At 36.6% G+C, this 22,138-nt stretch overlaps 1 protein-coding gene across 2 annotated transcripts in view; it reads left to right on the forward strand.

Moving 5' to 3' along the window:
* SLC6A15 (solute carrier family 6 member 15) overlaps nucleotides 1–22,138 on the forward strand; it is a 49,137-nt gene that overhangs the window by 8,448 nt on the left and 18,551 nt on the right. For both annotated transcript variants that reach the window (XM_046645959.1, XM_046645961.1), the window contains exons 2-5: nucleotides 11,917–12,379; nucleotides 15,204–15,361; nucleotides 15,715–15,841; nucleotides 17,158–17,339. In XM_046645959.1, coding sequence (XP_046501915.1) covers nucleotides 12,091–12,379; nucleotides 15,204–15,361; nucleotides 15,715–15,841; nucleotides 17,158–17,339 — 756 coding nt within the window. In that variant the 5' untranslated portion in view covers nucleotides 11,917–12,090. The remainder of the gene's footprint in view (nucleotides 1–11,916; nucleotides 12,380–15,203; nucleotides 15,362–15,714; nucleotides 15,842–17,157; nucleotides 17,340–22,138) is intronic.

Genomic DNA, 22,138 nt, shown 5'->3' on the forward strand with positions numbered 1-22,138 from the left:
GAAGTAATTTGTTACAGCACCTCAGGAAACAAAATACAGGTCTAAACGTGAGGTGTTCTTAATGTGTTAATAACATTTTAAGTGTTTAAAAGATTTTGTCTATTTTGAATATGTTTAAAGGTTTTTTGAAAGACTGTTTTAGTTAAGTAAGATTTAGTCTGTCCTGGGTTCATAGAAGTTAACAAGGAATACACTTCAAGTTATGGAAATTACTTTATAATTATAATTAGTTTTGAAATAATTGTAAGTTCACAGGAAGGTGCAAAGGGTGGTCCCATGTACTCTTCACTAAGCCTTCCCCATTTTACAATCTTGTATAAAAGTACATACAATGTCAAAAGCAGCATATTGATAGCGGTAAAATCCACAGAGCTTTTTCCAAGCATGTGGTCCTTTTCCCTGTGTTTGTGTTGGGGTGTGTGTGTAGTTCTTTGCAATTGTATCGTGTAACCCTTACCACAGTGAAGATACGAAACTATACCACCTCACACGGTTCCCTTGTGCTACCCCTTATAGCATGCCCACCTACCCTGCCCTCCCTACCCTAACTCCTAGCAACCGGTGTTGTGTGAAAAGTAACCCTAGTGTTAAAAGGAACCATCAACTGTGTTTTAGAGTGGCTGTGCTATTTGACATTTCTACCAGCATTATATGATTGATCTAGTTTCTTTGCATCCTTACCAACATTTGGTGTTATTGTTATTATTATTTTTAGCCATTCTGATAGGTGTGTTATAGTTTTACCTTTTTGTGCAAAATGTATATTATAAGTTGTGACTTTGTATTGTCATTTGGAAAAAAATATTTCCCACCTTTTTATCAGCTTTGTGATTTCTTTTTATCTTTTAGCGTAGTGTAAACGTTTTATGTAAAGGGGATGTAATTTGCAAAGGAAGTTTTTAGGTTGAATTCTATATTGTGAACATATTTGTATTATTTGTCAAGATCATTATTTCAGCATGTTATCAAATCTCTTGTGTTTTACCTTTTGTGATTATTCCATAACTATAAACTTCTCAACACGTGCCATTTTTTTTTTTGGTGTTTCAATATGGTTCAACATTTTGTTTTTATTTAGTCTTTATTGTTTAGCTCATATATCAGAATTAGATAAATATATTTCATTTGAGTCTACAATGAATTTCAGATTCAGTGTTCAGAATTGATTCATATTTAAAGACAACTTTATTCAGTAAAATTTGAATTTGTCCATAAGGACATAATTTCCTGTTGTTCTAGTTCTTTATTATAGAATATTGAGCTTTTGGCAAATGCCACTAATGCAGGTGTGTCTCTTTGCATCCTCCTTCATTTCTAAGACACAAGTGCCTGCTTGCTATTTTAGGTCTTTGCATATTTTCAGTGCAAAGGTTAATTAAAATTTAACATAACATAATTTCAAAAGGGGATGTAATAGTTTAGGAGCTAAAAAGTCTTAAAAGATAGTGTGAGAATTGCATAATATTTTGAATTATTTCTATAGTGAAAGTATTAACAAAACTAATCAAGACAAAAGCATAGAAACACCTATTACCAATAGCAGGAAGGAAAAATGGGATATGACTACAAAGCCTACAGATACTAAAAAATACTAGGGAATATTATGAATCATTTTTTGCCAATAAATATGACTGCTTAGGTAAAATGGACAAATTCCTCAAAAAACACAACTTAGCAAAACTAACACAACAAGAAAAAGAAAATCTAAGTATTCTATATCAATGAAATAAATTGAATTTTTAATTAAAAGTATTGCCAGTAAGGGCCAGCCTGGAGGCATAGTGGTTGGGTTTGCGCATTCTGCTTCAGCGGCCCAGGGTTTGTGGGTATGGATCCTGGGTGCGGAACTGTGCATTGCTTATCAAGCCATGCTGTGGCAGGCATCCCACATATATATATATAAAAAAAAAAAATGAAGATGGGCACAGATGTTAGCTCAGAACCAATCTTCCTCAGCAAAAAGAGGAGGGTTGGTGGCAGTGTGAGCTCAGGGCTAATCTTCCTCACCAAGAAAAAAAGTATTCCCAATAAGAAAACTCCAGGCCCAGATGGCTTTATTGATGTGTGCTGCTAAACATTTAAGGAAGAAATAAAACTAATCCTACATGTATTCTCAGAAAATAAAGGAGAGACCATTTTAAAATTCCATTTATGAATTCACCAAAACCAGAGAAGCAAAATAAGAGAAAAAAAAAATTAAAGACTGGGGCTGGCCCCATGGCTGAGTGGTTAAGTTCGCGCGCTCTGCTGCAGGCGGCCCAGTGTTTCGTTGCTTCGAATCCTGGGCGCGGACATGGCACTGCTCATCAAACCACGCTGAGGCAGTGTCCCACATGCTACAACTAGACGGACCACAACGAAGAATATACAACTATGTACCGGGGGGCTTTGAGGAGAAAAAGGAAAAAATAAAATCTTAAAAAAAAAAAAAAATTAAAGACCTTGTGCCCATGAATATAATTGAAAAATTTTTGACCAAAATGTTAGCAAATTGATTCCAGTGATATATTAAAAAAGTTATACATCTTGACCAAGTGGGGTTATCCCATAACAAAAGATTGGTTTAAGATACAAACCTAATCAATGTAATATTCTATATTAACAGATTAAGAAGTTATATGATTGTTTTAATAAAAGCAGAAAATTATGTGTCAAAATTCAACAGTTATTCATGATTCAAAATATAAAAACAACCTCACTGGGCTAAGAATAAGAAAAAAACTTCTCTGGGTCCAGCCTGGTGGCATAGTGGTTACATTTGTGCACTCTGCTTCTGCAGCCCAGGGTTTGTGGGTTTGGATCCTGGGCATGGACATACACACCACTCATCAAGCCATGCTGTGGCAGCATCTCACATACAAAATGGGGGAAGATTGGCACAGGGACAGCTTCCTTAAGCAAAAAGAAAGGGGAAGATTGGAAATAGATGTTAGCTCAGGGCCAGTCTTCCTCTCCTCCCCCACCCCCCAAAACAGAAGAAAAGCACTTCTCTAAACTGATAAAGGGAAAAAAAAATCCGTAGCTAACATTGTACTTAACAGTAAAATATTGAGTGCTTTTCCACTAACATTGGGGTAGAGATGAAGATGTCTGCTTTAACTCTTCTCTTCAAAATTTTAGTAGATGTCCTAGATAGTACAGTAAGTCTTGAAAAAGAAATTAAAAGTAAACAGAGAACGCTAAACTGTTTTTACTTACTGGTGACATACCGTGTATATAAAAATCCTAAGGGATCTTAAAAAAAGCAACAACTTGACTTACCTTTGTTCTAGGATAGAAAGCTTATATTATAAAATCATTTTTTTTCTAGAGAGAAATTAATGAAGATATAAATAAATATACCAAGTTCATAGATTGGAAAACTCAATTTTTTAAGATGTCAGTGTTCCCCAAATGGGTCTATAGAATCAATGTAATCCAATTCAGAATCCCAGCAGGCTCTTTTTTGGGGTAGAAATTGACAAGCTGATTTCAAAATTTATGTGGAAAGGCAAGGAAATAATCATAAAAAAGAAAAACATTAAAAAATGGTTAGGGTTGAGAACCACTGAGTTAGAAATGTATTATGTTGATTTTAAAAGGTTTGAATGTAGTTTCAAGTCCTTTAAAATAGATTATTTTCTGAGAAATTACACATGGAGCTAATTAAAGCAATACAAAAATGGAAGAATGAGAAAAATGTGAATGTAAGTCCAAATGTAAATAATGTAACATTCCCGACATTTTTTGTGTAAGTCCCCCATAGACACAATAGATGAATGGAAAGACATGAATTGTTTTACCTTTATAATAGGTGTATTATTTAGGGTTCTTTATTTGCAAGCTGCAGAAACTGATGCTGACTAAGACAGAAAAAGAAGGAAGAAAGAATTATTGGCAGTCACAGGGCCTCAAAGAAACAATGGGGTGCTTGGCAATGACATGGAAAAGGGCAAGAATGACAACAGTTCTGAAAACTAGAAACCAGGATCCTTGACTACAGTAGTAGTTACAGCCTGGGCATAATGGCTTTGAATTGAATGAGATGCCAACTTTTTTATCTCTTTGTTCCTCTCCTGAAGATTCAAAATCCAGAGAGGGTAAATCTAACTGGACAAATGTGGAGGGTCATTTTCAAAGATGGTAGCAGTATTTTTCTCTTCGCTCTACTCATGCATTTTGCAATTTGACTTTGTTGCATCTTCCATCAAAAAGTGGAGTTTATCCACTCTTGAATCAGTCTGAAGTTAACTGGGTGACTTGCTTTGGCCAGTGAGACATTAGCAAATGTGACACAAACAGAGGCTTTACTAGCACTTGCGTGTTGGGCTTACTTCTTTCAGCTAGAGTTGGAACTCTGAGTTTACAATGTGAACAAATTGGAGCTAGCATTTTGGAGAGACCACATGCAAGAGAACCAAGGTAACTCTCGCTGAGAGCCTGCCTCCTGCCAGAATGTGAGTGAGACCATCTTAGAGCATCCTCCCCAACTCGGGTCAACAGATAACAGCAGTGCAGAAGTGACGCAGGTCAAGACCAGCCGAACGACTGATCATGGAGGCCCAGCTGAAATTGCTAACCCACACAATCAGGAGTAAATAAAATTTTTGTTTGTTAAGCCACTAAGTTTTCAGGTAATTTGTTATGCAGCAGTAGATAACTGGTATTAAAAAAAAGGTGGCATTAAACAACTAAAGCGTGTAACATGGCTGTGGACTTACATTCTCCCTTACAGAATAATATGCCGCAAACCAGTTGTAATATAATACAACCGTAAGAGGGATGATAATCATAGTAATAAAAGAAAACATATATTGAGTCCTCTCAACGTGCTGGCATTTATCCAAGGATTTTATTATTTGATGGACATATTATTTTCCTTATTTTATAAATAAAGCAACTGAAGCATAGTTAAGTAACTCAGCCAACGTCATAAAACCAAATGTTATAGAGCTAGGATTTGAACTTAGTTTGTCTCTAGAACTTAGATGTAAATGTTTGGCACCAATACATGTCTCTTTATAGCAAGAAATATTAATTCCTACAAGATCCCATTAAAGTTAATTAGAAGGATTATATGAAAACGTGAAGAGGTTGGGGTCATTATCCTTTCTTAGACTATGGGTTTCATATTGAGACAGTATGCTAAATGGCTTCCTGCTATGAAAGAGGAGGACATTCTCATACTTTGATTTATTTCTGTCTCCTCCCATTTCAATTCTTGATTTTGTTGGTTATTTTTAAATTTTAATTTATATGTTTCCCATTAACATAATTCCTATAGATTTTAAACCTTATTTCCTTATTTGAATTAACGGTCACTTCTATCATTTAACATGGCTTTTCTGTTCCTGACATCTTTACTTTGTTTGCGCTCTTGGTTGGCTAAGTTTCATGATCATTTAGTTCCTCCCATCAGATCTCTTATGGATAAGATTATTTGCCTGTGGCCTTTATAATTGGAATAATACAAAGTAATTGAGTATAAAAACTGGAGATCAAGTGGTTTTTTTCCTTAGTTTTCATAGAGGTTATTGAATATCCTAAAAAGTCTTTTTATTTCTCTTTTCTACTTCTGTTTGAAATCTGTAGGAATCTTTATCCCACTAATTTCTCTGTGTTGACCTTCTGTATTATTATTATTTGAAATTATAAGTCTAGGAAAAAACATCTGTTATTTAATCTTTTAATATTTTGTGTTTTATTTTAATATTCTATTCCCTTGTCTGGGTCTGCCAGTTTTGTTTGTTGGGTCACATTTATCTAACTTCAGTTTTCATTAGCTTTTTCTCAAAATTACTTTAAATAAAATATTTGTCTCTTTTCATTTTTTTTTTGAGCTGTTTCCTTAAGCCTCTCCTCCATATCTCTGGATGTGGTTGCAGTAGTTTTTTCTAGTTTTACTTTTTCTAATGTCCCTTTCATTCCTGTGATGAATTTTCCCGTTTCTTGCCTGTATTCACTATTCATCCATCTAAATTTTTTCTTCCTGTTTATCTTTTATGTCTTTTCTTTGAGCTTTCTTTTCAAGAGGGACTCTTTTATCTTTCATTTGTTGAATCTCTGTGCTCTTCTTTTTGTTTTGGTGAGGAAGATTGGCCCTGAGCTAACATCTGCTGTCAGTCTTCCTCTTTTTTGGCTGGAGGAAGATGGTCCCTGAGCTAACATCCGAGCCAGTCTCCCTCGTATGTGGGATGCTGCCACAGCATGGCCTGATGAGCGGTGTGTGGTTCCATGCCCGGGATCCGAACCTGTGAACCCCAGGCTGCCAAAGTGGAGCATGCAAACTTAACCACTATGCCACCAGGCCAGTTGCTTTTTTTTTTTTTTAAATAAGTAATCTCTTTAAAATTCTGGAGCTCTCTGTTTCCTGATGTATATTCTACATTTGTCTCTTCCTTATGTTTCTTCTCTCAGCTACTACCCCTCCATCTTCCTGTTTCTATATAAAACTCTTTCATTCTTAGCAGTTACTCATCTTTGAATGGGGAGAGTGCTATCTTGTCATACTATTTGATAAAGAAATAATAGTACCACACAAATGGAGCATAGATGGAATGATCTGAGGCACTCCACATCTTTCGTTCAGATTTATTCTCTGGAACAGGAGTTGTCAAGGTTTTTCAATAGAGTCAGTAAATATTTTAGGTTTTGTAGTCCATACAAAATGAGTCTGCTGTGGCAGCACAAAAGAGCCATAGAAAATATGTAAATATGTGGACATGGCTACGTTCTAATAAAATTTTACTTAGAAAATCAGACAGTGGGCTGTATTTGACCCATGGGCAATATTTTGTTGACCCCTGCTCTTGACTATCTGTTGCTCGGTTGGAGATAGGAGCCCCTTACCAGGTAATGAGGACAGCTGATGCAACTGCTAGGTGCGGATGAAGGGCAGTAGATGATAGCTTGTCCCCCAGCCGACTCTGTCACAGGAATGGATGGGGCGCACTTGGCCTAGGCTGTGCGGTTACTTGGTACTCATGTACTACTGCCTATGTGACCTGTAGAGTACCAATACTTTATCACCCTCTCTGCCTCACTTCCTTCCTGGACATTCCTGCTTCATTTCTTCTTCCATTCCCAGATGGAGCAACAGTAACACAGTTTTAGCAACCGTCAGCCTCACTTTATGTTCTCTTTTTAATCTATGTTTGTGGCCTACTTTTATAGACTGAGTTCTTCAGGCAAGCTTTTGGCATCATAAAAATTTTTATCTTTCAAAAAAGTCGAATCTTGAAAAGTTGAGATTAGTTTGGCTTCCAAATTGTTGTCTCATATACAAAATTTTTACAAATCCATTCAGAAACTTAATTTATATCTTTACTTTTGGCTATTTGTTATGAGAATCAAGGCTGCCCCAGGGAGAGAAGCCCAAGGCATCCTGGCCTACGTGCCAATCTGTGTCATCCTCCGGGAAGTATAGGACTCCTGACCTGATTCGCATCTAAAGTTACATGACCACACGATAACCAGACCCCACCTGTGCCTGATACCATTTTAACGACTTTTTTACATGGTCTTTCCTTTGTCTTGTAAAACGAATAACTCACATACCTATGCCTTATAAATTTAGCCCTACTCTCAACACATTGCAGCTCTTCGCTGCCCATGGGTCCTGTCCCCATTGCTGGCAGCTCTTCACTGCCCATGGGTCCTGTCCTCATGCTATTCTCTAAATAGGAGAGCACTGCTACCAGCCCTTGAGAGTCCAAGAAATCTTTCTTTTGACTCCTCGGCTCACTGAGCTGGCATCAATTTGCAGCCTCTATACAAGAAAGGAATACCTCTGACCTGTGAGTATAGGGCCTTGGGGTAAAAAAACCTGAAAAACAAAAGAGCACCCAAACACAGTAGTGCAAAATATTTGTAGTTAGCGGACAATATTATTCTGTCGTACTTCTTTCAGTTCATTCATTTGAGAATGTGAGATGAGCAAGATAAAGTCATTCCCTGTCAGAGCTTATGGCCTAGTGAAGAAGAGAATTTTTTCCCCCAGACTTACGTTATGGTGGAAATTTCAGTGTTACCTGCAACCCCACCCCATATTTTCCTACAGCCACCCCAGACAAGAGCAGAAGATGGGAGAGGGTAAGAAACAGAGTGAGAAAAGAGAGTTCAAATTATTTTACTTGTAATATCATTACATTTACTTGTAATATCACTTTTTTTTGCTTGTAACAGAAAAGGAACTCTACATGCATGCAAATACATATTTCACATCCCTTTTTAATATGTTTAATTTTATAAAAGTTGCCTAGGATTATTGCATTATACAATCTGTCTATATAGGTGTGCATATTTTAGTCATTTATAATATGTTACATTTATATTCTGTTTACATTAGACATTGATTTTTTTTTCATAGAAAATGTGAACTTTGGGTAGTCTGATAGGAATTTTTAAACGTAAATTTTGCCAAAGGATATCCTATGTCAATTGGTGTGATTATTCATTGGATATGTGAAAAACACGCAGCATTGTCCAATAGTGTTACTTTCCATTTTTACTTATTTGTTGGTACATTTTTTCCAGCAAAGAGCAGAAATGTATGGAAGAAATACAATTTCTGAGGTAATTAATTTGAGGGCGGTTTATGAGCAGTGTTACTCCCCCAAGGGGAGTCCTCCGCCCACTGCAAGACATGCCACTAGTTAGGAGGCAAGGTGCTAGCAGGGAAAGGATTTTATTACAGCTTGCTAGCAAGAGGGAAGACGGCTGACTCCTGTTCAAAAGAACCATCTGACAGAACAAAGACTGCAGCCCAGTTATATATGGGGCTGGTCTCCAGGTTGGGGAGGTGGCTAGTCTCTGGGTGGGGCCTCCATCTGATCTCCAGGTCGGGTTGACATCTGGTGCCAGCTCCTGACAGTCCTTTGTTTTACTGGATATGCATCAGAGACTGGAGCACTGCCTTATACCTTGATCTTTCAGTTGTCATTGATGGCTGTCAGCATAGGCTCTCTGCCTAGGGGTCATCACATTCCTAAGGAACTCAAAAGAACAAAGTTATCTCTTAAAGCGGCTGGGAGGGGCCACAAAATCTACAGAGCATGTCTAGGCTAGTTAATCAGAGGATATTCAAAGTACGACAATATGGTTTCTTTTCTACAGTATGGCTTCCCTTATGTCAGCCTTGTGTTGAGCCAGTATCAGTCACACTATCTTTTACATTTTTTCTTTATGAAATGGTGGGTATTTTTACTGTAATAATGTCTCCAAACTTTGATACAATTCTTATCTTTCTATTTGTATGGAAAAATCAAAATGAATCGCAGACCAATGTTTATTGAGGAAACTAAGGTTAAGAGTGATTAATTACTAAAAGGTATACAACTAATAAGTAAAAGAGCTGGGACACAACTCTAAGTTTGTCAGATTAAAATCAATGTTGTTATCCATGTATCAGTCAAGTTACTATGCCAACAGCTTTTGTTGCTAGTGCCTGTTGAGTTGCTTTCCACTCCTAGTGGCCCTGTGTACTGTAGAGCAGAACCCTGCCTGGTCTTTTTGCACCATCCTCTCACCTTCTGATACTCTATCAGACAATGCTCCACTGCTATTCATAGGGTTTTCACGGCCAGCTTTTTCAGAAGTGGGTGGCCAGGTCCTTCTTCCTAATCTGTCTTAGTCTGGAAGCTCTGCTGAAACCTGTCCACCATGGGTGACCCTGCTGGTGTTTGAAATACCGGCGGCATGGCTTTCAGCATGACAGCAACTTGCAGCCCCCACAATATGACAACCAACAGATGGGTGGTGTGTTTCCCTGACTGAGACAGGTACCCTGGCCTCAGTGGTGAGAGTGCTCAGTCTTCACCACTAGACCACCAGGGCTGGATATCTTTAGATAATTCAATAAATGTAGACCTTTAATCTAGATAATTCATGTCTCACAAATCACAATTTCTTACATGTCAGGTTGTTTTCTTCCAGAGAAAATTACTTGGAAAATTAGCTTATTTCAATTTTTCAATGGTTGCATTTATTCATTTATGCAACTAATATTTATGACCTCTAGGGGGGAATATTGCAAATTAAACGGACACAATCCCCAACCTCATGAAGATATTTCCATATCAAAACTTTGTTGGCCTCTCTAAAGTAGTCACTATGAGAAGTTTTTCTCTTGTGCTAGAGATGTGTCTGTCATTCAAAACATTTGGGGAAGCCTTCTCTTTCGGAATTTCCTTCACTGTCTTCCTCTTAGTCTTCACCAAATCCTAAATAAGTGTTTTCTCTTAGGGTGTATATTTTAATTTTGGAAACAACTAAACACTATCTAAACCTAAAAGCAACAAGTAAATTACATGGTCAAGTTAAAGAATTTCTTTTCACTGGGTTACTCAGCACCCTGTCTCTTGTTCATCTTATCATAAGTTAAAGTATGATTGGCTGTTTCTCTGACTTTCAGTGTAAATCTTCAGCAGTTCTATCAAAGAACTTCATTTTTTCTAGCCATGAATGGCAGAATTCTTGGGATATCATTTCTAAGCCTCCTGGTCTGTGTTGAAGAAAAGCACTCAGATGTTTAGTCACTTTGTAAAAGAGACCATCTTGTTGTTTTGTAGTCCTGCATGGTAGACTTACTGATCTGTGTCTGAATATAGAAAAGGGTAGGAGATCTAACACAAAAGGAAAAAGAAGGGAAAAATGACAAAGTGATGGCACTGTTTTTCTTGAGTTGTTTGAGAGAGTGTTCACACAAACATGAATTTTTACCACTTCCCACCTCTGTTTATGCTGTTTCTTATGTTTGGTGTAGCCTTACTCCATTTCTGCCCAACTCTAATGTCACTTTCATCCAACTTTTCCGATCTCTCCTACTGTAATGATGTTGGGTCATTTAAATTGTACAATGTAGTATAGTTGAGATGTGCTTTCTCTCTATTTGATATAAATAAGCTCCTTAAAAGCAGATATTGTATGTTTCATTAATGTTTGTATCTCTTAAGGTCCCATCATAATTAATATCAAATGAGTGAATGGATGAAAATATGAACAGAAGAGATTCTGTGTAAGACAAATTTACAGGGAGGGTATACAATCGTGTATGTAATTCTATAGGTAATAAAATAAGGGATATACTTTAGTCAGAGTGGAAAAAGGGAAAGAGAAAGGAAAGAAGGAAAGAAAGAAGAAAAAGAGTCACAAAGTTTTAATTCCTAATGAACAGAGTATACATTATGCATTGGAGCATATCTGAGATTGTTACTGAACTGAAATGGGTTTGCTTCCTGGATAGTTAAAATCAGACTCTCCACCAGAAATAGTTGTCACACAAAGTAGAGTTTATTTGCAGCAAATAGGAGACCATGTGGAATCATTTCCGAAGTTGTGGCTCCTTGAACAAAGGGAAGTAGGTCCTTTTATTTTGGGTGAGGAATGAATATTTGAAAGGAGAGTTTTACTATAACAGGTAGAGGTGAATATTAGCAGGCGCAGGCATAGTCTGAAAACATGCTCTCACGTACATCATGTGTCATGCTAATAAGACCTAGGCTCCTCTTAGGGCTGAGATTTTAGGATAAAGATGAAATGAAGGGCATCTTTTGGCCATCTCTGGGCCACCTGCACAAGTGCTGGCCTTGCAGTGGGACCTCATCTGGTTCAGGCCAGTTGAGACTGGTATCTCTTCCCAGCATAGCTCTGAAAAACAACCCTGAGAGAGTGTTAATCACCTTTAAACTTTCTTCGAGCTGCTTAAGGCATACACACGTGACAAGATCCAAGTAGATTTTTGCAAGAAAGAAGTTAGCGTGTGTACTTTACAGTTCTCACACTTCTGAAAGTATTAATCTCTGGAAGGCCAAGGACAATTGTATGTTTTATATCCTGCAGAAAGAGTTTCCATCATAAAAATTAATAAGAAAGGGTCTTCAGTATTTATAATATTTTTCCCCATTAAATTTTATCATTTTTCAACTTAAAACTTTACAGGTACCTACAGAATATTGGACATACAGATTCAAGATCCATAAGACTTTATTGCCGTGAATCAAGGATTTATTTGATATCCTCTTCCATCTTTTCTTCGTGTCAACTACCATTTTAAGGAAGACAATATATTTGCCACAAGGGAATTTTTAAAAATAATACTACCCACACTTTCCAATGCCTAAGAATAGCAAAGTGGTAAAAAGAGAATTAGATGATGAGGTTATTGAGTCTGTCAAAGACCTTCTTTCCAATGAAGACTCAGCTGACGATGCTTTTAAGAAGAGTGAACTAATTGTTGATGTCCAAGAAGAGAAAGATACAGATGTTGAAGAAGGATCTGAAGTTGAAGATGAAAGACCAGCTTGGAACAATAAGCTTCAGTACATCCTGGCTCAAGTTGGATTTTCTGTAGGTTTAGGGAATGTGTGGCGATTCCCATACCTATGTCAGAAGAATGGGGGTGGTAAGTTTTTGTTTTTGTGTTTTTTTTTTAAATAATATGTTGCTGAGTAAATGGCAAGTGATTATCTCAAATGGCCCCTGTAGTTGCTGCAGTCTTGTTATTTTAGAAACTATGAATTCCATTGTAAGGCTGGGCAGACTTCTTTGTTGGAAGTGAGCTCAGCTCTGTTTTCAGATTAGGTTTCCATAGGAGCAGATGGCTTGCTGTGAATACTCAAGGGTTGCTGAAGGGTAACAAACTCTCAGGTTTTTTGTGTGGATGCTGTTAAACATCTCTAAAGTACTGACTTTTCTAGCAAACATTGCATCCCTTGTGCCTATTAGTTATTCTCTTTGGAGAAAAACCTAGTTTCTGATATAAGACAATATTGGTGAAGGAAGACAGACTTTCTCTCCACAACTTATTAACTCTGAATTTTAAGTTGTTTCTCTCTTCAAAAAAGCAGAAATTACATATAATTTAGAATGATTATAGTCTTCAAGTGCTGACCAGAAGTTTGTAGATCCCACTCAAAGGGACTTCACCAGATAATTAGTATAATACCAGACATTCTTCATCCTTAGCTATCATAGGTATTTGGTTCCTAATTCTATAGGATTTGGGGACAATGTTTCATTTCAAAGAAAACTTTCAAGAAATTAGCATTCGTAATTTTAAACAAAAATATTTGCATCAACACGATATTCTAGATTTTTGTATTTATGTATAATTACCAAGAGTTCCATAGCAAAAATTGAGTCAAGAAAAAAATTAACTAACATTTGAGTTGAAGCTTTATTATCGCTATACATGGAAGGTGTTAAAATAAGTGTGGTTAAAAACTACATATTCTTTGAGCTGCATTTCAGCACACAAAGGATAGAAACATTATTTTGGTATTTGATTACGGTCTGTGATAGTTTTGTTGACTGGACAAAAATATGGTTTTATTTTTGATATAGTTGTAACCTACAAATTAAATGAAATAATATAACCATTCACATGTGAAATTTCTTCTTATCCACTAAGAGATAAAAAGCTAAGGTGTTATGGTGACAAAATATGTTTAAGATCTTGCTTAGTCAATTCAACCAGGCACAAAATGACAGGTTTGGAAGAAGTAGCTTGTTTGACAAATCTGCCTGAGAAGTAAGGATCAGTACGTGAAGTCGGTGATGCACTATACATTACTCCGCTGAAATTGTAAGCTCCTTAGCTAGCCGTTAACATCACATCACATATGAATTATTTATCAAATCAGCTATAAGCGGCAATGTACTATCTGCTTTTTGTTTTTCACATATCATTCCATTTGCCAAGACTGGCAGAAGATGAATTCTGATTTTCAGGCCTTTTCCCTATGAGCCTTACTGGCCATACTTTTAAGGAAGAAGACCGTCTTGGCTGAAAATCAGGTTGCCTTCCATTTAATATAATTTTTGGCTTGATGGAGGGCTTTAAAGGATTTCATCTTTAGTAATTAGTTATTAACAAAAATTGCTCCTCCTTCATTTCATTTGTAAAAAGAGTCAAAAGGCTCTTCCTAGTATTGTTTCCTCCCTTCTAATACCAGAGATTGACATTATAAAATATCAGTGGACTTTATCGTTTCAAGATGGCTGTGAGAGTCAAAAAGGTTGTACTCAACATGCAATATAGCACTGAGCCTTCTAGGTGGTTGAGTACTGTCTTCTGGCTGTTTAGTGAAATAGTCTCAGGCTACCTAAATCGTATTCATTCATCATTTGAGGCACTTTATGAATAATAGAACTAAAAAGTAATAGACCTAGCGTAAGTTGAGTTGTCTGAAGATATTATATTTAAAGCACAATGGTTAAACTTAATACGTGATATAATATAGAAGCTACCAGCTCAAATTTTGAAGCCATTGCAACTATGAAGCCTGGCACTAGCCATGTGACCTTTCACAAGTTTACTTCTTGGGCTTAGTTCCCACACCTGTAAAATGAAGATAATAATGGTACTTACTGCATTGGATTCTCGTAAGGAGTATATGAGTAACTACTTGTAACATGCTTAGAAATGTGCCTGGCAAATAGTAAATGCTCAGTTATATGATAGCTACGTCTATTTTTAATATGGGGGGCTAATGTTAGAGTAGTTAAGTTAGAAGGAAAGGCTAAGTATCGAATAGTATGTTATGTGCACATAATTAAGGAAAGATTCCCAATGAGTCCAGTCTTAATTCATTCTCTCTTTTTTCTAGTCGTTCACACATACGTACCCATTCACACTCTAGCATTTGATGCAGGTGCTACAATGAACTTTTGGTCCTATGGAAAACATTTTTAGATCATTAGTGCCTGAAGTTTGCTAATGATTTTGGAATTAGAATTTTGATAATTCTGTTTTATAAGCTCATGCATCCATACTGACATTACATATCCCTTTCTAGAATCAACTCAAGTCAGAAAGACTGCAAATCAGCCATGAGAAAGTAGAGATTTCTTACTCTCGTTTATTTTTATGGAAAATGAAGCTCTTTTACTCTTTCAATAAAATGAAGCAAATTATTCACTGGTATCCTTACTTTTATCGTCATTTTTTTTTTATCAGAAACTCTTTGTAGCAGTCAAATTCAGGTTTCAAATACTAGTCAGTTTAAAGTACTGAAATTGCATTTTCTTTAAAGTTTATATATACATATATAATTTATATATAATATGTTATTAGGTCTTATAATTATACTATATAAAAGTTCAAATATCATCTTTCATGAGATAATCAGAATTAGTGTCTTCTCTACTGTGACTGTTGAAAATATAATCTATTTTACTGTGACTGTTGAAAATATAATCTATTTTGTTTGCTCTTGTCTCTGTAGGTGCATATCTTTTGCCATATTTAATACTGCTTCTGGTAATAGGTATTCCCCTTTTTTTTCTGGAACTTTCTGTGGGCCAAAGAATTCGGCGAGGAAGCATTGGTGTATGGAATTACATAAGCCCTAAACTGGGCGGGATTGGATTTGCAAGTTGTGTAGTAAGTTTCTTGGTATGGTATATGCCATATAATTTTTACAGGGTTTGTAGTTATATAGTTTGTATTTACATGAAACTTTTGAGTGTGTATTTCCACTCTTTTAATCATATGTTAAAAAAAAACACTACTGCAGCTTGCACTAAAACACAAAACAAGCTGTAAATAATATAGTTCAATCTTGCTAATGCATGTAAGGCCGATGAGGCATCTTTTTAGAAAAGATGACATGTTTCAAATAAAAATAAAATGAGGAGGATATTCAAATGTTAAATGGGGTTTTATGCATTTCATCGCATTGTTTCAAAAGAAGGGGCGTGAGCGGTTCGCTGTAATCGCATGCTTTTATTTTGCAGGTGTGCTTTTTCGTGGCTCTCTACTACAACGTCATCATCGGCTGGAGTTTGTTTTATTTTTCTCAGTCCTTTCAGCAACCTCTACCTTGGGATCAGTGTCCTTTGGTGAAAAATGCTTCACACACTTGTAAGACATGTACAGCGTAATGTTTTTGTGTTTAAAGATCATAAAGTTGGTAAAGGCATGAGCTTTCAAGACTTTTTCTTTTTAAAATAATGTGGGAAAATCTTTCAAAATTATTTCCTCACATTTAGGATTGGCATACTCAGAAAGATAGACCTTTGGCACCATCTAATTTTACTGGCTCTCCCCACGGTATTTTATTGTGCCCCATGACATTAGGGTAAAATATTATAGGCCTTCAGTTGTTAATTGGACAATCTTTTATTTTCTACACCTTTCTTGATGCCTTACATTTTCACTAAAATAAAATGAGGACAAAAAGAAGAATTTGGATTGAAATAATTGTTTTTATGTCTTCAATTCTGTTGTTTCACATTCCATCATTTATTTTTATATCCTAGAATATAAATGAAGAACAATTCCCTATCATAGTGTTGTCCAGTAAACACAGAATGCAACTCACATATGTAGTCTGAAACTTTCTGATAGCCACATTTTTTTTTTTAAAGATTGGCACTTGAGCTAACAACTATTGCCAATCTTTTTTTTTTTTTTCCTGCTTTTTCTCGCCAAATCCCCCCAGAACACAGTTGTATATATTTTAGTTGTGGGTTCTTCTAGTTGTGGCATGTGGGATGCTGCCTCAGCGTGGTCTAACTGGTGTCGTGTCCGCGCCCAGGATCCGAACAGTGAAACCCTGGGCCGCTGAAGCAGAGTGTGCAAACTTAACCACTCGGCCATGGGGACAATCCCTCTGGTAGCCACATTTTAAAAAAGTAAAAAGAAACAGATGAAATATTTTCTTTAATCCAGTATATCCAAAATATTAACATTTCAACATATAATTAATATTACAAATATTAATGTAATAATCTGCTTTATTTTTCTTGTATTAAGTCTCCAAAATCCCCCTTGTATTTTATATTTACAGCCCATGTCACTTTAGACTAGCTCCATATGGCTAGCAGGTAGCGTATTTGACAGCTCTGCCCCAGGAAGTTGATCAGATAATTTTGGGGGTAGAAGGGGCTATAAAACTGATATGTCTTAATTACTTTAATAAAAAGCTAACATATTCCTATTTTAGAAATGTGTAAAAGGAAATATCAAAGAGGATATGTGTCTATGGATTTTCCACATTTTTGCACAGTTGAGTTTTTATTGTGAATTTAAATGCTTCTGTAGAATAAGTAGTACTTTCCTAGGAAATGTTAAGTGTTGATTTACAGGTTTACTGGAAGAAAAATTGTCTTGTTGGTGTCTTAATATCTCATTGTCTCTTTGTGTCTGAAATGATCGTGTTACCCTTCTTTCTACAGTTGTAGAGCCAGAATGTGAAAAAAGTTCTGCCACCACATATTACTGGTACAGAGAAGCACTGAATATTTCCAATTCCATTTCTGAAAGTGGGGGCTTAAACTGGAAGATGACCATCTGCTTGCTGGCTGCCTGGGTCGTGGTTTGCTTGGCTATGATCAAAGGCATTCAGTCTTCTGGAAAAGTTAGTATGTTAGAGCTCTGATTCTGCTAATCACCATGATTCCTGGGTTCTACGCCCGCCTCAAGCTCTGTTACGAAGCTCTGTGGGCAAACTGCAAGTAGTACTTCATTTTAGGTAGTTAATTAAAGATTGGTTAAAAGTGGTGCTTTTTCAAATGTGTTTAAATTAAAGAAAGGGCATAAATAAAGATGTAAGTGTTTTATAGTGAAATCTAAGTCCTTTAGAATCTTTCCTTATTTCATCAAGATCTTCTGTGAAATGTTTTGTCAGGACCCGAAAGTCCTTTCTTTTTGCTTGTATTCAGTTGACCTTAATGTTTTAGTTTTCTCATTACCTGCTAATTCCAATCACGGAAATTGGGGAAAGTGGCAGGATGAAGAATTCGTTCATTTTTTTGGTGTTGTATCATTTATTTTTCTCTACTATGGGTTTTCTAAGGAATAGTTGCATAAAAGCTTTTAAAATAGTCTAGTGTGGAGGGCTTCTTAAAATATCTGAACATCATTAGGTAGTTATGATAATCTCAACAAGGAGCTCAGAGTAATGTAGAAGATTAAAGGGCATGCCTGCCAGGGCACATGGAACATTTTAAAAGGCTGTGGTTGAAAAAGACATTAAGTGAATTCTAGATACCTCGAGTTCTTTTTTTTAAAGATGCATTATGAAAGTAATTGCTGTTCACCATTTTGCTTTTATATTACATTTCTTTTCATTATTACTATCATTGCTTTAAAGCTCTCTACATCTTTTGGCTGGACCATAGCAAGAATTTATTGTGGGTGCTGCTTCTCTCTACCCCTCAGCAGTCCATCTCTACCATTTTTTCTTTCCAAAGCATAGATCTGATCATGTATCTTTCCAGGCTAATATTTTACCAGTCAGCATCATGTGCTAGTAGGAGTGGGACCAGTAGTAGTAGTAGTAGTAGTAGGTAGTAGTGGTAGGTAGTAGTGGTAGTAAATGATATGGTGAAGATGATTCTCACAATGATCAGAGCAAGAACACTAACAGAGATCAATATTTCTTCTATGTTTATTTTGCTCTAGGCCCTGTGGTAATTGCTTTATATGCTTTATCCCTTTTAATTTTAAAGAAATTCTAAGAAGTAATTGCTACTCTCGGGCCTATTTTAAAGGTAAAAAAACAAATTTGAGAAATGACGTAACTTGCCCGAAGTGTCATAGCTAGTAAGTGCTGGTACCTGGCGTCAAACCTGACAGGTCCGTCTAAATCTAGAGCCCGTGTTATTTAATTGTAGCACTGTAATGTCTCTCACTGTCGTATTTCTTTCCCATCAGATAGTGGACTCTTAGGGCAGAAGTCTGTCTAATTCATCTTTGCTTCCTGTTACTTCATTGAATTCAAAATGTTTAATGATATTTTTAATTTGTAAGCCATAGCTGATTTTATATTAACCTTCCTGCTGGAACTCCTATACCATTTTTCCTTTGAAGAAATGAACGTGGTGGATAACACATCTGAATCTTTCAGTCTTTTCTGAATGTTAATGTACTGTGTGATTAAATTCAATTAATTTGTTCAATTGGACGTGTCTTCTGCTATATCAGAGAGACATTGCAGTCGGGTTATAAATAAAGGAATAGATTCTTAAGCCAAATCTAACCATATTTACAAGCATGCTAAGAAAATGTCATTTGGTAGAAAGGGTACCAACTGTGGTCAGCCAGAGAAGTCCAAAACTCCCCGTGCTCCATTGTTACTGCCACATTTTGTTTCTTCTTAGTCTGAGTATGTGTCTTATCATTTAAAGAAATATTCATCCTTTTCTTATCACAGGATTTGGGATATTTTTCTAATGTCATGTAATATAACTTTATCTTACAAAATGTAATACAATGTGTTAGTACGTACAGTTTATTATTTCTATAAGAAGGCTTCAGGGAGAATGGCTTTTGGTCAGAATTTGAAGTAAGAATTCAGTAGGTGTGGATGGGGAGAAAGCTGTAAGTAATGTGAGCAAAGGGATGGAAATCTAAATTGTCACAGTCTCTTTGTCTGAAACAATGATCTAAATATAAGAAGAAGAAATTTGTTAGGATTGAATGGAAAGCTCTATGTTTGTCTTCCAAAGCAGCCTCCAAATGAACAATCACACAAGTAGAGAATAGAGAACCATGGTTTAAGGGTAGTATATGAAAAAAATGACTTAGATTAGAGGATTTAGTAGCTAAAAGAAGAGTATGAGTCAGCTTGTGATATGTGTGGCCAAACATACAAACATACACACAGACACACACACCACACAAAATGCTAATTAGAAACTGCATGAATTAAAAGAGGAGTCTGACAGTGTCATTCTCCTTGGGCCAGGTAGACACACCTCACTGGACTGTGCCTGCAGTACTGGATTTCTCTGAAATCTTTACTTCCTCCTTTATTATGGAGAAGAGAAATCTCAGCCCTGTGATCACAGTCTTCAAATAGTTGAATCAAAAGAAGAATCAGGCTTGGGGGCTGGCCCCGTGGGCGAGTGGTTGAGTTCGCGCGCTCCGCTCCAGGCGGCCCAGTGTTTCGTTGGTTCGAATCCTGGGTGCGGACGTGGTGCTGCTCATCGGGCCATGCTGAGGCGGCATCCCACGTGCCACAACTAGAGGGACCCACAACGAAGAATATACAACTACGTACCGGGGGGCTTTGGGGAGAAAAAGGAAAAAAATAAAATCTTAAAAAAAAAAGAAGAAGAATCAGGCTCATTCTGTGTGACCACAGAGAGCAGAACTATGATCCAATATTGGGGATTATGGAGATTGGCAGAGTGGTGGTACATCTTCAAAGAAAGGAAGACCTTTCAGCCATGAGGCCTGGTACCTTAGTTGTCCCAGTGCAGCATCACTGGAGGTGTCAGAGGTTGCATGTCCCTTTGTTACAGCCTCTGTTAAGGGGATGCCTGCCCCGAAAAAGCATGATAGAAAGGAGAAGCTCTAAGCTTTCTTCTGACCCTAAGGTAATATTTTCTACTAGTACTGCTTTGCCATAGTTACTACTACTGTTCTAAGTTCTTTTCTTTGCCTACATTAGCTTGTTTAATCTTTGTGTCAGCCAGATGATTTGTGTTTTTATCCCCATTTTACTACAAGGTTAAGAAGCTTAGATACAATAAAGAATTGGCCAGAATTAAACAACTGATAAGTGGCAGAGCTAAAACTAGGCTCTGAAGTCCTCAAAGAGAAGGTGTGTTTATAGTAAACATTTTAATATGTAAAAAGAAATAACTCACTGATTTCATGTTTTCTGTTCTTCAGTACTTGAGTAGAATAAAAATGTTTTTATACAACATTTTGATTGATAAACTAATCTCTTACTGCATGTACTTGCTGTGAAGGCATTTCAGCTGTCGAGACCCAGGAGTCTTAAAATCAGACAAAGAAACATATTTCATTGTGTTGTTTCCCAGTTCTTAAAAATGTGTACTTCTTGGACAATGTAAGGATCATTCATCTGTTCATTTAACACATATTTCGTCTGGAGATACAGCAATGAACCAGGCAGACAAAATGCCTGTCCTCATGGAATGTCATTCTAGTGGCAGAGGCAGACAATAAAATTGGCAAAATAATTTCAGGTAGTGATGCATAACATAAAGTACGGTAAGGAGAATGTGTAACAATTTGCATGTAGTTAGGTAGAATTTAGCCTATTTTTAATAATATTGTGCAGCTGACTGTGTTGGTATAATAAGATCAGACTCATTTGATTAAATGTAAAGAATTTGTGTTTAAAAACACAATACGGGTGTGTCTGTAAAAGTGCTGACTTAAGATACATCTTTAAATTTCATAATTTAATAATTAAATATTTTGCCCTTTTACCTGCTCACAGAACAAGAAAATTCAGACATGACCTACTTAACCCTACTGGAATGTTTAAAATCTTGACTGTTATTTTTCTCTTTGTTATAATGAACGTGAAATTTTCCTGTTCTCTTTTAGGAAGCTATGCTAGAGTCTTGTATCACTGAATCCAGATCAATATCTTTCAGAACTCAAAACGTGTTAAATTAATAAATGAAAATTGAAATGAGTCCAGTCGTATATTAGTATATGATTTAAAAAGTACTGCAGAATAAAGATAAGTTGATTTTTTTTTTAGGAAATGTATGCAGAAAGGACAATTTAACTTCCTATAAATTCTCTCTTAATGTACAATATTTTTGAGTATCTACTATATGTCAGGTGCTGATGGATATGCAAAGATGAACAGGCCACAGTTTTGTCCTCATGGAACCCATAATTTAATCGGTGGACAGATAATTAGCAGAATAAGTGCGGTAGTAGAGGCACATAAAGTGCATGATAGCAGAGGCAGCCACTGAAATTCACATGGGTTTGGGGGAAAGCTTCACAGAGGAGGTAACTTTTGGGCTAGAGTTTGATGTTTGAAGCAGTTCACCAGAAAGTTCAGAGAGAGAACACTGGATGTGCAAAGCCCAACGACTGCTGAGTACCCCTGTGTGACTTTTACATACAATCTGTGCAGCTCTTCGGAGATGAAACTTGAAATGTGAGTGAATAGCAGATCCTGAAGGATCTGTGGACACTGGTCACAGTGGCTGTTACCTGATAAATGGTGTGGGATATCGGAGGGTGTTTGGCAGTTCATTGATACCATCAGCTCTTTGGTTTGGAAAGTAATGTGGATGGTGGATTTCAGGGATGAAGGGGAGAGCTGGCAGGGAGAATCTGGAGGCCAGGTGAGCAGGGACCTGTCATAAAAGTGGAAGGTCACACGTCATTGAGGATGGAAATGAAGGGACAGACGTCAGATTTCTGTGATGGAAT

The sequence above is a fragment of the Equus quagga genome, chromosome 19 (genome assembly GCF_021613505.1).
Source record: "Equus quagga isolate Etosha38 chromosome 19, UCLA_HA_Equagga_1.0, whole genome shotgun sequence".
Classification (NCBI taxonomy): Eukaryota; Metazoa; Chordata; class Mammalia; order Perissodactyla; family Equidae; genus Equus; species Equus quagga.